Here is a 12,373-nt window from a genome sequence, read left to right on the forward strand (position 1 = left end):
ATAACACTGTAAGTTTTAGTAAATTGTATTGACTGTTAATATCCTGGAAAACATGCAAACCTGTCGACTGATTGAATAGCCTCTGATAGAATAGATATTGTCGTGTCAATAAGTGACCTAAGCCGGTCACCCATCATCCATCAACGTATTGCAGAAAAATCCAATCATCGTTAGCGTCAGCTCAGTCGGACTTGCTCCAAATGTATCAACTATGGTAAATTGGGCTTAAAAATCAAACTTGGCTTTCAAGCATACCTGTCCACCAGCAGCAAGGCATACTCCAGAACGCTGGCCGACGTGTCGCGAGATTTCCCCGGTTGTAATCAGACACAATCAACACGAATGAAAGAACGACATTTCTCGCGTGCATAAATAACCCTGGCCATTTTTAGCGAGGAGATATTTTAAGTTTGTGTTTTTTGCAAACCCACATGGTTAGAAATTCAAGGGCGAAGGTGGAATGTTCGATTGAATGTCTCTACAGTACTGTCTGTGACTTGCATTAGTATAGTGTTGTTCACATTGTGGAATGTAGTTTTGTTTTTAGCTCTCGCCTCAAAACATTTTCAAACAACTGCATGTCACAAGACGAAAGTGAAGGTCGTCGATCTCGTACAACATAAACGATGGATACTGGTGTCATAAAATAAGAATAGAGTGATAAAGAAAACGTGGTAATGGGTTCACAGGTTTATTAAACAACTTCTAATTGTACTAGTTGACAATTACAAATAAATCCACGCTGCGCTCATGCAGATCACAAATTGATTCTATGAGCGCAAATATACAGACAAGTGTTAGACAAACAACTGCAGTACAGCTTCTTTGAGAGGCATTTAGAAAAAAGTTGGAGTAAGGATAAGATTTATGGATGTACAACTTCTTTATAACAATTAGGAGGCAGTGTTTTTCCAGTTGAGTAAGTTTAAGATGCAGTTACACTGGAATGTAGGAGCCTCATGAAGAATGGTTAAACATATTGGCCGGTGAAACCTGTAACATAAACAAAAGGGTGAAGCCAGTAATATAAACAACAGAAGAATTATGACTGATTGGGGCCTTTGATGAGTTGATGGTACGCCGGTGGTATGTAACAGCCTTGGTCATGGTTGATTGATGGTTGGAGTCTCTTGATGTTGATGGATTCTTGTAGTTTTCTGATTTTGAAGTCTTTGAGGTTGATGGTGAGGGCTTTGACTTTGTCCCACTGAATGCTGTGGCTTTGGTTGTGGCGGATGTGGTCTGATAGAGCTGATTAAGAGTCATCTTTGGAGACTGAACTTTGATGTTCTCCAATTCTGGTTTTGATGGGCCAAGATGTTTCTCCTATGTAAGCTTGTCCACAATTGCACGGAATGTGGTACACTGCTCCCGATGGTTCTAGCTTGTGGCTGGATGGTGGTTTTCCTGTGGCTATTAAAATGGAGGTAGCTAAAACAACACTTTGACAAGATATGAACCCGACTGACAATTATGTCGGCTGCGACCAATTACCACCTACGTCAATTAACTCCACACTCTAATGAGTGGAGAAACTAGGCTAAGTAAACAAAGGAGAAATAAACACCGAGAGCTTATCCCTAAAGAGAGTCACTAAGGCTACAAAATAGACGATTATGCCAGTTAAACAACGTTTTTGTAAATATTGCCCTGGATGTGTAGAAGATGAAACTCACTTTCTTCTCCACTGCTCACATTATGATGATATTCGTGTTACCCACCTTCCACAAGTATTTAACCCCACAATGGCAACTTAAATAATAATATTGAGCTTGTATATATTCTAAATGATTATAAAATTATTTCAACACCAGTAAGTATGTGTTACAAAATGTCTGTTCGAAGAAAATCTCACTACTCATAACACCATATATATTTATATTGCTTTTTATATGTTTTAACTCAATTTGTTTTACTATGCATTATGTATGGTCTCTTATAACCCACATCGTGGGTGGCAGAGATACTTTATAGTGTACCTTTATAATAATGTATATGCCTACAACCTGTATCTCCGATGAGACAAAAATAAACAATTTGTCATTGTCATTGTAATTGTCATTATGTCTCAAAAACAACTAGTCTTAATCGAGTAAAGTTCTGTCACTTTGACTGAACCAGGAGTGAGTGAGTTTGGTTCAACGCCGCTTTTAACAGTATTCCAGTTATATCGCGGCTTGTCAGCTTAATGTGGGAGGAAAGCCCGACGTGATGCATGTCTCAGACGTTTACCACTTCTGTGAAACCCACGAGCACGGGTATGGTGCTGACAAACCGAGAAACATAATCGGGGCGAACGGGGATTCGAACCCACAATCATAGGTTTCTGGGCACGGCCAAGGGACAGCCATTTGCAACGCCTTAGACGACTGTGCCACCCGTGCCCCCGACTGAACAAGGAAGTACTAAAGTTCCCAAATAGCTAGTTAATCACGGGAAGGATGATTATCCATGCATTGATAGAAAAAAAGTTACTAAGTCAGTAGGGCTTGTGCGTCAAGTCATAATTAAAAACACATAACACATCAGTCATAACTTAGATAACAGGAATCATAAATATGGGATTCGTCGTCACGTGCCACACTTCAATCTAAACGATGTCTGATGACGTTTTATCTTCCACCACGTTCTTTAACCTGTGAGTGAGTGAGTGAGTGAGTTAGGTTTAGAGCCGCTTTAAACAGCATTCCAGTTATATCACGGCTTGTCAGATTTACGTGGGGAAAAAACCTGAAGTGACGTTTTCAACTTTTGTGAAACCCACGAGCACGGGTATGGCGCGGACAAACCTAGAAACATAATCGGGGCAAACCGGGATTCGAATCCACAATCATAGATTTCTGGGCACGGCCAAGGGACAGCCATTTGCAACGCCTCAGACTTCTGTGCCACTCGTGCCCCCAGTTCTGCCTGTACGTCCATAGCTGAACTCGAAAAGTGTCATTGTCACCGTGTCAGTTGCAGGTAGCGGCCCATGACATTTGGGCAAATTAGAACTCACGAATCACTCATTAACGCACACAACAAAACCGGGGAACGCAAATTTTTCATATAATGGACACCGTCTGGAGGTTGGTATCAATGTATTTGAATGCAATATTTGTATTTCATAAAAAAATATACCATCATTTTTATACAGGGATCCAACGGACATGAACAAATATTGACGTGAATGGATGTGAGTCAGCGCAATAATGTATTGTTTCAGAGAAGTTGATCTTCATGAAGTCACGTGCAACTTTGCATGACGTTGACCTGAAGTCGATGTAACGTTGTTTGACATTCTGAGCTAACGAATTAGGCACACGACCCTGGCACTAAATGAAGCCAATTCCAACGTAAAGTGTTAATTGGTCCGAGCCAATTCGTCTGGGTTTACTAAATAATCTCCGGAATAAAGAACCCTTGTTACTGTCTATTGTCCTCACTGAACACGAGCGTGTATAACGTGCCGTAAAGCCTGACGTGATGCATTGCCGATTACCACTTAAGTATAGTGCCGACAAGCCAATCCCCATTCCTGTCAGGGCGAAAATAAAGTAATGCTCTCTGTCTTTGCTGCTAAACTCAAATAGCGTCGAGTGCAGCGATTGGTCCACGCTCTAACCATAACAAACGCACACGGGGATATTAACCAATCAGAGCGCTCGACGCCATCGAGCGCGGATATATTTGTTTACTTCCGTGACCGACAGCCGCCACTGAGCCAATATTAAGATAAAATTGACCGAAAAAGGTATTAAATTGCAAAAAATGAAGGTTTGCGGCATGCAGTGCGTATGTGGAGGGAGGTGGGGAGGTATTGTGAACATAACATGCATACATTTCCATTTCATTTTAACGATACAACCGATTCGGCCAAGATGGCAAAGTGACGTACCTTGTCTGTTATATACTGATCCGTAAAAGAAACGTCACCCCAAGTAACATGCATGAAAAGTTGTCCTTTAAATATCTGGGTAATTTTTGTCAAAGTTTCTAAAATTTAACATTACTCTGTCCGGAAAAATTAAATTTGATGATAAAAAATAAAGCAGATGACAATAAAACCAATCGCCCAAACGCATCACGGCAACGGCCATGGTAACCCGATGCACGTGAGTTCCGTGCAAATTGAAATGCTCATGCGTTCCCCTATTTCTTGCCCTATAGAAATCCTCCCAGATCGGATAACAATCATTCGTTATTGAATTGCAGCCACATGCCAGGATTGACAAGAAATCAGCGACACCAAGCCCTTGGACGATCGCAAGCTGGATAAACCGCGCGGCAAGTAGCCAATGCATTTCAAGTCCACGTAAGGACCATATACAGGCTCCAGCAACGGTACCAGACAGCCAACACTACAGGTGACCGACTACGTAGTGGAAGACCAAGGGCACCACCCGACGTCAAGATTGTCAGATTGTGCGACAGCATCTTCAAGATCGCTTTGTTACTGCTGCGGAAACTGCTCGACAGACCATCGGGACACACCAGCGACACATTAGTGCGGACACCGTGCGTCACAGAACACACCGAGGACCCATTCTGACACCACGTCATCGCCGGGACCGTCTTCAGTGGGCAACACAGCACCAGCATTGGCGCCACTAGCAGTGGAGAAGAGTCCTCTTCTCAGACGAGAGCCGTTACTGTATCTCAACAGCAAATGGCAGGGAGAGAGAGAGTCCGGCGACGCAGTGGGGAACGTTATTCTGATGCTTGTGTTGTTGAGAGAGACTCATGGGTTGGTCCGAGCATCATGGTGTGGGGTGGAATTGGTCTTGCACAGAGGGTCGGCCCTGTGGTCTTCCAGAACATCGGTCCAGGGAGAGGCAATAGTGTCAAAGCAGCTCGGTATATTGATCAAGTCTTGAGACCACACGTCGTAACTACAAGTTTCAGCATGATAACGCCCGTGCCCACACTGCAAGAGCACCAAGAGACTTCCTCCAGCAGAATGGCATCAGGACTATTCAGTGGCCTGCCCTCAGTCCCGATTTAAATCTCATTGAGCACCTGTGGGACGAGATTCAAAGACGGCTGAATGACGTTCGACCAAGGCCGACAACTGCAGCTGAACTGCCTCAGGCGTTCCTCAGAGTGTGGGCTCAAGTGCCTATGGCCTTCATCGACCGCCTCATCCATTCCACGTATCGACGTTGCACAGCAGTCATCAATGCACATGGCTGACACTCGAGATACTGACCTGTGATGCCATTTTCTCAGAGACTTGTGTTGTGTTTCACTTTAAAAACATTTGACACTTTAAGTTCAACCTTGATGATCAGTTTTGCCAAGTTTCATCTTTTTAATATGTCGTCAAAGTATGTTTACAGTGTTTGGCCAAATAAGGTTTCTCATATATCTATCCATGGTGACGTTTCTTTTGCGGCTCAGTATATATATGTAACATTACTATCCTGCGTCAGGGGCATGGGGTGAGACCGACGAGTACTGTTATGGCGCTGACATACCCTGAGGTATGTATTTCCAAGGACGCAATTCAACATCTCCGTTGACCGGGCCACCCCTGCCCCAAAAATAACAAAGAAACAAGCAACAACTACTACTGCTACTGCTACTACCGCTGCTGCTACTGCTGCCACTACTGCTGCTATTACTATGCTACTACTACTACTATTATTATTACTACTGATCAACGGACCAGTGTGAATTCAAATGACATTTCCAGCTCTCTGATATGCGGCCTGTACAATCCCTAACGCAAAAAACAAAAGCCGACCTACAAGTGACAATGACTCGAACCATTAGCGCACGCTTGTACTTCGCGAAAAGCTTGGAAACAAACAAAGAGCGCATATTCAGAAATGTCAACTTAAATAACAATCCACTCACGGGGAATGAATTCACAGAACATCTATTCTTGGGATGCCTTTAACATCTTGGCCTACTCCAAGGCCAGATACGTGTCAAGGGAAATACGGCACCGTCACATCACGGTTTTGTGGGCATGTGACTAGCTGCTGCAGCAGACGAGCATCCTCCCCGATAACGCTGAACTTAACGGGTCATCACAAGTCCAGCCAACACGTGCCTGGCAGCTTCTGTGAGACAATCGATGTGATGGAGCCCAGCCAGACTGTCTTGTTTGTGACGCGCTCTGAATGTTTCTGGTATTAAGGTGTGCATAATTGGGGACATGTACAATTTTGAATTGCAATAATTGAGACAGTTTATACATTGAACACTCTCACTGTGGATATTTTGGAATGTATATTTTCCTTGTTTATTACAGTAAAGTAAATAAATAATGATTTTCTTGGGATGTGAAATGTTGACAAATCCTCTGAATAGGAGGTATGTATGATGTGCTACAGGCCTTTTTCAGTTTGAAGTCTTTGACACGAACAATGTTTCTTTGAAGAAAAACTTCATCATATGATTACATGTAACTAGAACATGTAACACAATCCTGCAATCTTTTTATTTTCGGTGTTATCACACAAATTCTTCACCCTTTTAAATATATGGAAGTATTTACTTCATCGGATTCTTTCTAATAAGTATATCTTGTCACCACTAGGATGTTTGTCATCCAAGTATATTCAGACAGGAGCACTATTTCTCGAAAGTGGAATCGACAAATTGTAAATGTATGAACTTGGTCGAACCATGCCATCCAAGCAAACTGTCACGCGATCAGTGAATCGATGATTTGTGTGTGGCCATCATCTTGAGTACACTAAACCGGACCGCTGTACACGTGTACCGTGTCACACGACCGTCTGATACAACCCAGCCCCAACCTACCTGACCTTGATGGCAACATTGACTGCAACTGGGTAAAGTTCACGTACTTGTAGCAACGTTGCAATATCTATCGTTCGCAGGAGGGGACGGAAATATATTTTATACATTAAAATCATCCTCAGCCACAATGTCGGATGTGATGTATCAACAACTGAACGCCTTCGACATTAGTTACATGAAATGATTAAACAAAGTATGAAACTTCTACACGTGTTCGCGGGTTTCATCAAAGTGGTAAGCATCAACGACCTCATGTTTGTGTTTGTCTGTTGTTTTACGCCGCAAAGATCCATTATATGACGACGGTCTGTAAACAATCTAGTGTTTGACATAGTGAGCGTGTGTGTGCATGTATATATTGTACATACGTGCACCTTCTTACATCTGTGTAGGAACAGTTAATGTGTATTCCATAAATATTTATTCGGACGCATTACTTTCTGTAACCGTGAACTATCACCTTTCCCTTATAAAATGAATCTTGTTTTGTCTTCGGTTGCATTAGACATATATATATATATATAACCAGGCGTCTTTCAATCCCGATTTGGTATGAGATACAACAAACATGCAATGGCGGTGTCCTTGAGTTTGTAAAGAAAAGTGAAAAAACGTTTAAAAACCTCCACAGCAATGCATCCTTCTCCTCAGCCCTGCAATCACCGACGGAAACTGCTGCAGCCTGAATGTTGTCAAGAGAATGTTGGTGCCGCCGGCAGTGGTTATGAGTGACATCAAGGCCGTTGTTGTCTAGGGTGTTTACTTGACACAGTCAAGATGGCAGCGTTCACAATACCCTACTGTGGACATTTCCAGCGATGTATCGACGACTTGCCAATTAGTTTACTTGTAGCTAACGTATACATATACAGAGGAATGGAGATTAAGAACAGAACAAACATTATGCAGACCCCTATCATCGGTATAAGCATATAAATCGTATAGTTATGTGGGTGAGTATGGTTTTACGCCGCTGTTAGCAATATTTCTGCAATATCAAGACGGGGACACCAGAAATGGGCTTCACACATTGTATCCATGTAGGGAAACAAATTCGGACCTTCGGCGTGACGAGCGAACACTTTAACCACCAGGCTCTCTTATAAATATCTGCATAGTATTCACTCATGCATAGATGTTAACGGTCACATATTTACTATATTGTTTTTTAGCAGGACGCAGATATAAGTAGTAACATGCATTAAGTACTAAAGGGTTGAGCAGGATTTATAATTACTCAGAATTTAAATGCTCATTCACATCTATCTAAACCTTCCGACTCTAAAAGAGCTGAATCAGTTACACATTTAAGCATACTTGATTTTCTGTTAAATGTGATGGTACGGTGATATATATTTGCGTCTTTCTGATTGAAATTCAAGGCACGAGAAAAGAAAGCGGAATGCATTCCCTTCGTCATATTTTTTGACAGAAATTACAGATTTGATAAAACTGTGGTATAATCATCTTGTTGATTCGATATGAATATTGTGGTTACATCTAACGCAGCGCTAAACGTAACCCCACGCATGCAATTCGACCTCATGAGAGATTGGAAGCCACAGGGTTGGGCACAAGCAAAATAAATATATTTCAAAAGAGCTAGAATGGATATAATACAACATCTATTGAACGTGTGACTTACGCAACAGAGGGAATTTTGTATCTGATGCTTAGCAGAATATGGCGATGCTAATTAGTTCTTGTAAAATAAAGCTTCTATTTGGAGACAACGTGCCCAGCTTTTTGCCGCTGGCAGAGTGTTTGGAGAGTTGGGAGTGTTGGGAGTGAGGGTGGTATCACACTGATCCTTGAGGGAAGGGTTGTGGGTGGTTGTGGGATCTATGCTGACGGTTTATGGGTATTGTGTCAATGCGGAGGTTCTTGACCAAGACGGCATTTTGGTGTTTTTTTTTATACTTTTGGAAATTGATCTGGTATTGATGGTACCGCCATATCGCGTCCAGCATTCCGAGAAAAAAACCATTCGAGCTCTGTTAAAGATAACAAAAAATGTCAACAGATTTGGTTTAACGCTCAGTCTATTAAAAATGTCTTTTACGGCTCCAAAGTATGTATTCCTTTAGCTGTATGATGGCTTGAATATTCAAATAATGTCAATGTGAATGTTGTCGTTTCCCAGTCTACGTGAATTAAAATATTTCAGCAATTGAATATTAATACTGAAAAGTGTGCCAGACATCCAATATGTTAAACAGCTGGGAACAGGTTAGTTTACTTGCCTGTGAGACATGGTCGTCTAAAATAGCTATAGGTCGTTGTTATTTCCTCCATATTTCGGCATGTTACAATGTAATAGTTATGTAATACAGATGGTGACCACACAGTTTTCATTGATATGTTCAAGCAGATTTCAACATACCTGCGAAGCTACCTTTAACAATAACTCGATGCTTGTTTTCTGTGGGGACGTGTTGTGTTTGAGTCGGTGTATTTGTGTCCCGATCTATCTGCTCGTGACTGTTTGATAAACCTTGTATTGGTCTGTGTATGTGACTGTTTGATAAACCGTGTATTGGTCTGTGACTGTTTGATGAACCTTGTATTGGTCTGTGTCCTATGACTGTTTGATAAACCTTGCATTGGTCTGTGTCCGTGACTGTTTGATAAACCGTGTATTGGTCTGTGACTGTTTGATGAACCTTGTATTGGTCTGTGTCCTGTGACTGTTTGATAAACCTTGCATTGGTCTGTGTCTGTGACTGTTTGATAAACCGTGTATTGGTCTGTGACTGTTTGATAAACCTTGCATTGGTCTGTGTCCGTGACTGTTTGATAAACCTTGCATTGGTCTGTGTCTGTGACTGTTTGATAAACCGTGTATTGGTCTGTGTCCGTGACTGTTTGATAAACCTTGCATTGGTCTGTGTCCGTGACTGTTTGATAAACCTTGCATTGGTCTGTGTCTGTGACTGTTTGATAAACCGTGTATTGGTCTGTGACTGTTTGATAAACCTTGCATTGGTCTGTGTCCGTGACTGTTTGATAAACCTTGCATTGGTCTGTGTCCGTGACTGTTTGATAAACCTTGCATTGGTCTGTGTCCGTGACTGTTTGATAAACCTTGCATTGGTCTGTGTCTGTGACTGTTTGATAAACCTTGCATTGGTCTGTGTCTGTGACTGTTTGATAAACCTTGCATTGGTCTGTGTCTGTGACTGTTTGATAAACCTTGCATTGGTCTGTGTCCGTGACTGTTTGATAAACCGTGTATTGGTCTGTGTCTGTGACTGTTTGATAAACCGTGTATTGGTCTGTCACTGTTTGATGAACCTTGTATTGGTCTGTGTCCTGTGACTGTTTGATAAACCTTGCATTGGTCTGTGTCCGTGACTGTTTGATAAACCGTGTATTGGTCTGTGTCTGTGACTGTTTGATAAACCGTGTATTGGTCTGTGACTGTTTGATGAACCTTGTATTGGTCTGTGTCCGTGACTGTTTGATAAACCTTGTATTGGTCTGTGTCCGTGACTGTTTGATAAACCTTGCATTGGTCTGTGTCCGTGACTGTTTGATAAACCTTGTATTGGTCTGTGTCCGTGACTGTTTGATAAACCTTGCATTGGTCTGTGTCCGTGACTGTTTGATAAACCTTGAATTGGTCTGTGTCCGTGACTGTTTGATAAACCTTGCATTGGTCTGTGTCCGTGACTGTTTGATGAACCTTGTATTGGTCTGTGTCCGTGACTGTTTGATAAACCTTGCATTGGTCTGTGTCCGTGACTGTTTGATAAACCTTGCATTGGTCTGTGTCCGTGACTGTTTGATAAACCTTGCATTGGTCTGTGTCTGTGACTGTTTGATAAACCTTGCATTGGTCTGTGTCTGTGACTGTTTGATAAACCTTGCATTGGTCTGTGTCCGTGACTGTTTGATAAACCGTGTATTGGTCTGTGTCTGTGACTGTTTGATAAACCTTGCATTGGTCTGTGTCCGTGACTGTTTGATAAACCTTGCATTGGTCTGTGTCCGTGACTGTTTGATAAACCTTGCATTGGTCTGTGTCCTGTGACTGTTTGATAAACCTTGTATTGGTCTGTGTCCGTGACTGTTTGATAAACCTTGCATTGGTCTGTGTCCGTGACTGTTTGATAAACCTTGCATTGGTCTGTGTCCGTGACTGTTTGATAAACCTTGCATTGGTCTGTGTCTGTGACTGTTTGATAAACCTTGCATTGGTCTGTGTCTGTGACTGTTTGATAAACCTTGCATTGGTCTGTGTCCGTGACTGTTTGATAAACCGTGTATTGGTCTGTGTCTGTGACTGTTTGATAAACCGTGTATTGGTCTGTCACTGTTTGATGAACCTTGTATTGGTCTGTGTCCTGTGACTGTTTGATAAACCTTGCATTGGTCTGTGTCCGTGACTGTTTGATAAACCGTGTATTGGTCTGTGTCTGTGACTGTTTGATAAACCGTGTATTGGTCTGTGACTGTTTGATGAACCTTGTATTGGTCTGTGTCCGTGACTGTTTGATAAACCTTGTATTGGTCTGTGTCCGTGACTGTTTGATAAACCTTGCATTGGTCTATGTCCGTGACTGTTTGATAAACCTTGCATTGGTCTGTGTCCGTGACTGTTTGATGAACCTTGTATTGGTCTGTGTCTGTGACTGTTTGATAAACCTTGCATTGGTCTGTGTCCGTGACTGTTTGATAAACCTTGCATTGGTCTGTGTCTGTGACTGTTTGATAAACCGTGTATTGGTCTGTGTCTGTGACTGTTTGATAAACCGTGTATTGGTCTGTGTGCGTGTCCTATGTGTGCGTGTGTGACTGTGTGTGTGCGTGTATATGTCCAGTGTGCGCGCAGTTATGTGTCCTTTGTGTGTGTGTGTGTGTGGGGGGGGGGGGGGGGGGGGGGGGGGGGGAGGCGGTGAGGTGGCGTGTAAGTCCTCTGTGCATGTGTATGTGCCTGTAAGTATGCGGTTATGTGTCATTTGTGTGTACGTGTTCACGTCAATGTGTGACAACACAGGGCAAGAAGCTGAGCTGATTGAATTTAACCACACTTTACACATTGAACTATTACCATGCACGACACCTCATATAAAACATTCCGCTTAAAGATTCACGTGGCGATGTCAACACGTTTAGAGAAACATTACGCAATTCCAAAAAAACACGGAAACCAGAATATCTCAGAATAAATGCAATATGATCACGTGGCAATTAAAGTCAGCCTCTTCACGCCAATTCACCATTGTCGGATTCGGGGGCCGTGCTTCCCATGGTAGTATGACGACATTGATCTTGAAAAAAGAGGAATGAGCTTCTGTCAAGACAAAAATAGTTATACAGTCAGCTGAACGACAGATGCATTCCAGAAATAGCTACCAGAGAAGCTCGATATATCTAGTAAATTAACAGGTCTATACCAGCGTGACCTGAAGCTGGGTGGAGAAATGCTGGGAGGATATATAAATATTCGTGTAATTTTATACATTGCGTTATCAGTCAATGTGAACTATCACGTCGACTAGGGTTTATGAAATAATTATTACAAATGATAATGTATGGAGCCACTGTAAAACACAGGACATTAAATAGCACAACACCGAGGGACTTGGTAAATATAGAGGACATGATGCACCCG

The 12,373-nt window shown here is 42.2% G+C and overlaps 1 protein-coding gene across 1 annotated transcript; it reads right to left on the reverse strand.

Moving 5' to 3' along the window:
* Nucleotides 1–1,042: 1,042 nt before the first annotated feature.
* LOC125384399 (accessory gland protein Acp36DE-like) lies at nucleotides 1,043–10,845 on the reverse strand. The gene is made up of 3 exons (XM_048403451.1): nucleotides 10,051–10,845; nucleotides 9,140–10,007; nucleotides 1,043–1,251 (listed from the first exon to the last, which is right to left on the reverse strand). The coding sequence occupies exons 1-3, from the start codon at nucleotides 10,843–10,845 to the stop codon at nucleotides 1,043–1,045; spliced, it is 1,872 nt and encodes a 623-aa protein (XP_048259408.1).
* Nucleotides 10,846–12,373: the final 1,528 nt, after the last annotated feature.

This window comes from Haliotis rufescens, unplaced genomic scaffold, assembly GCF_023055435.1.
Source record: "Haliotis rufescens isolate VD_foot unplaced genomic scaffold, xgHalRufe1.0.p SCAF_3, whole genome shotgun sequence".
In the NCBI taxonomy this organism is placed as follows: Eukaryota; Metazoa; Mollusca; class Gastropoda; order Lepetellida; family Haliotidae; genus Haliotis; species Haliotis rufescens.

What these genes read in the sequence shown, in the direction of transcription:
- LOC125384399 (XM_048403451.1), bottom strand. Translation starts at nt 10,845, where the DNA reads ATGCAAGGTTTATCAAACAGTCACGGACACAGACCAATACAAGGTTTA. An exon ending in AGGACACAGACCAATACAAG is followed by an intron (nt 10,008 to 10,050) that starts GTTCATCAAACA and finishes TTTATCAAACAG; the next exon opens with TCACAGACACAGACCAATAC. An exon ending in TGTTAAAGGTAGCTTCGCAG is followed by an intron (nt 1,252 to 9,139) that starts GTATGTTGAAAT and finishes ACTCTTAATCAG; the next exon opens with CTCTATCAGACCACATCCGC.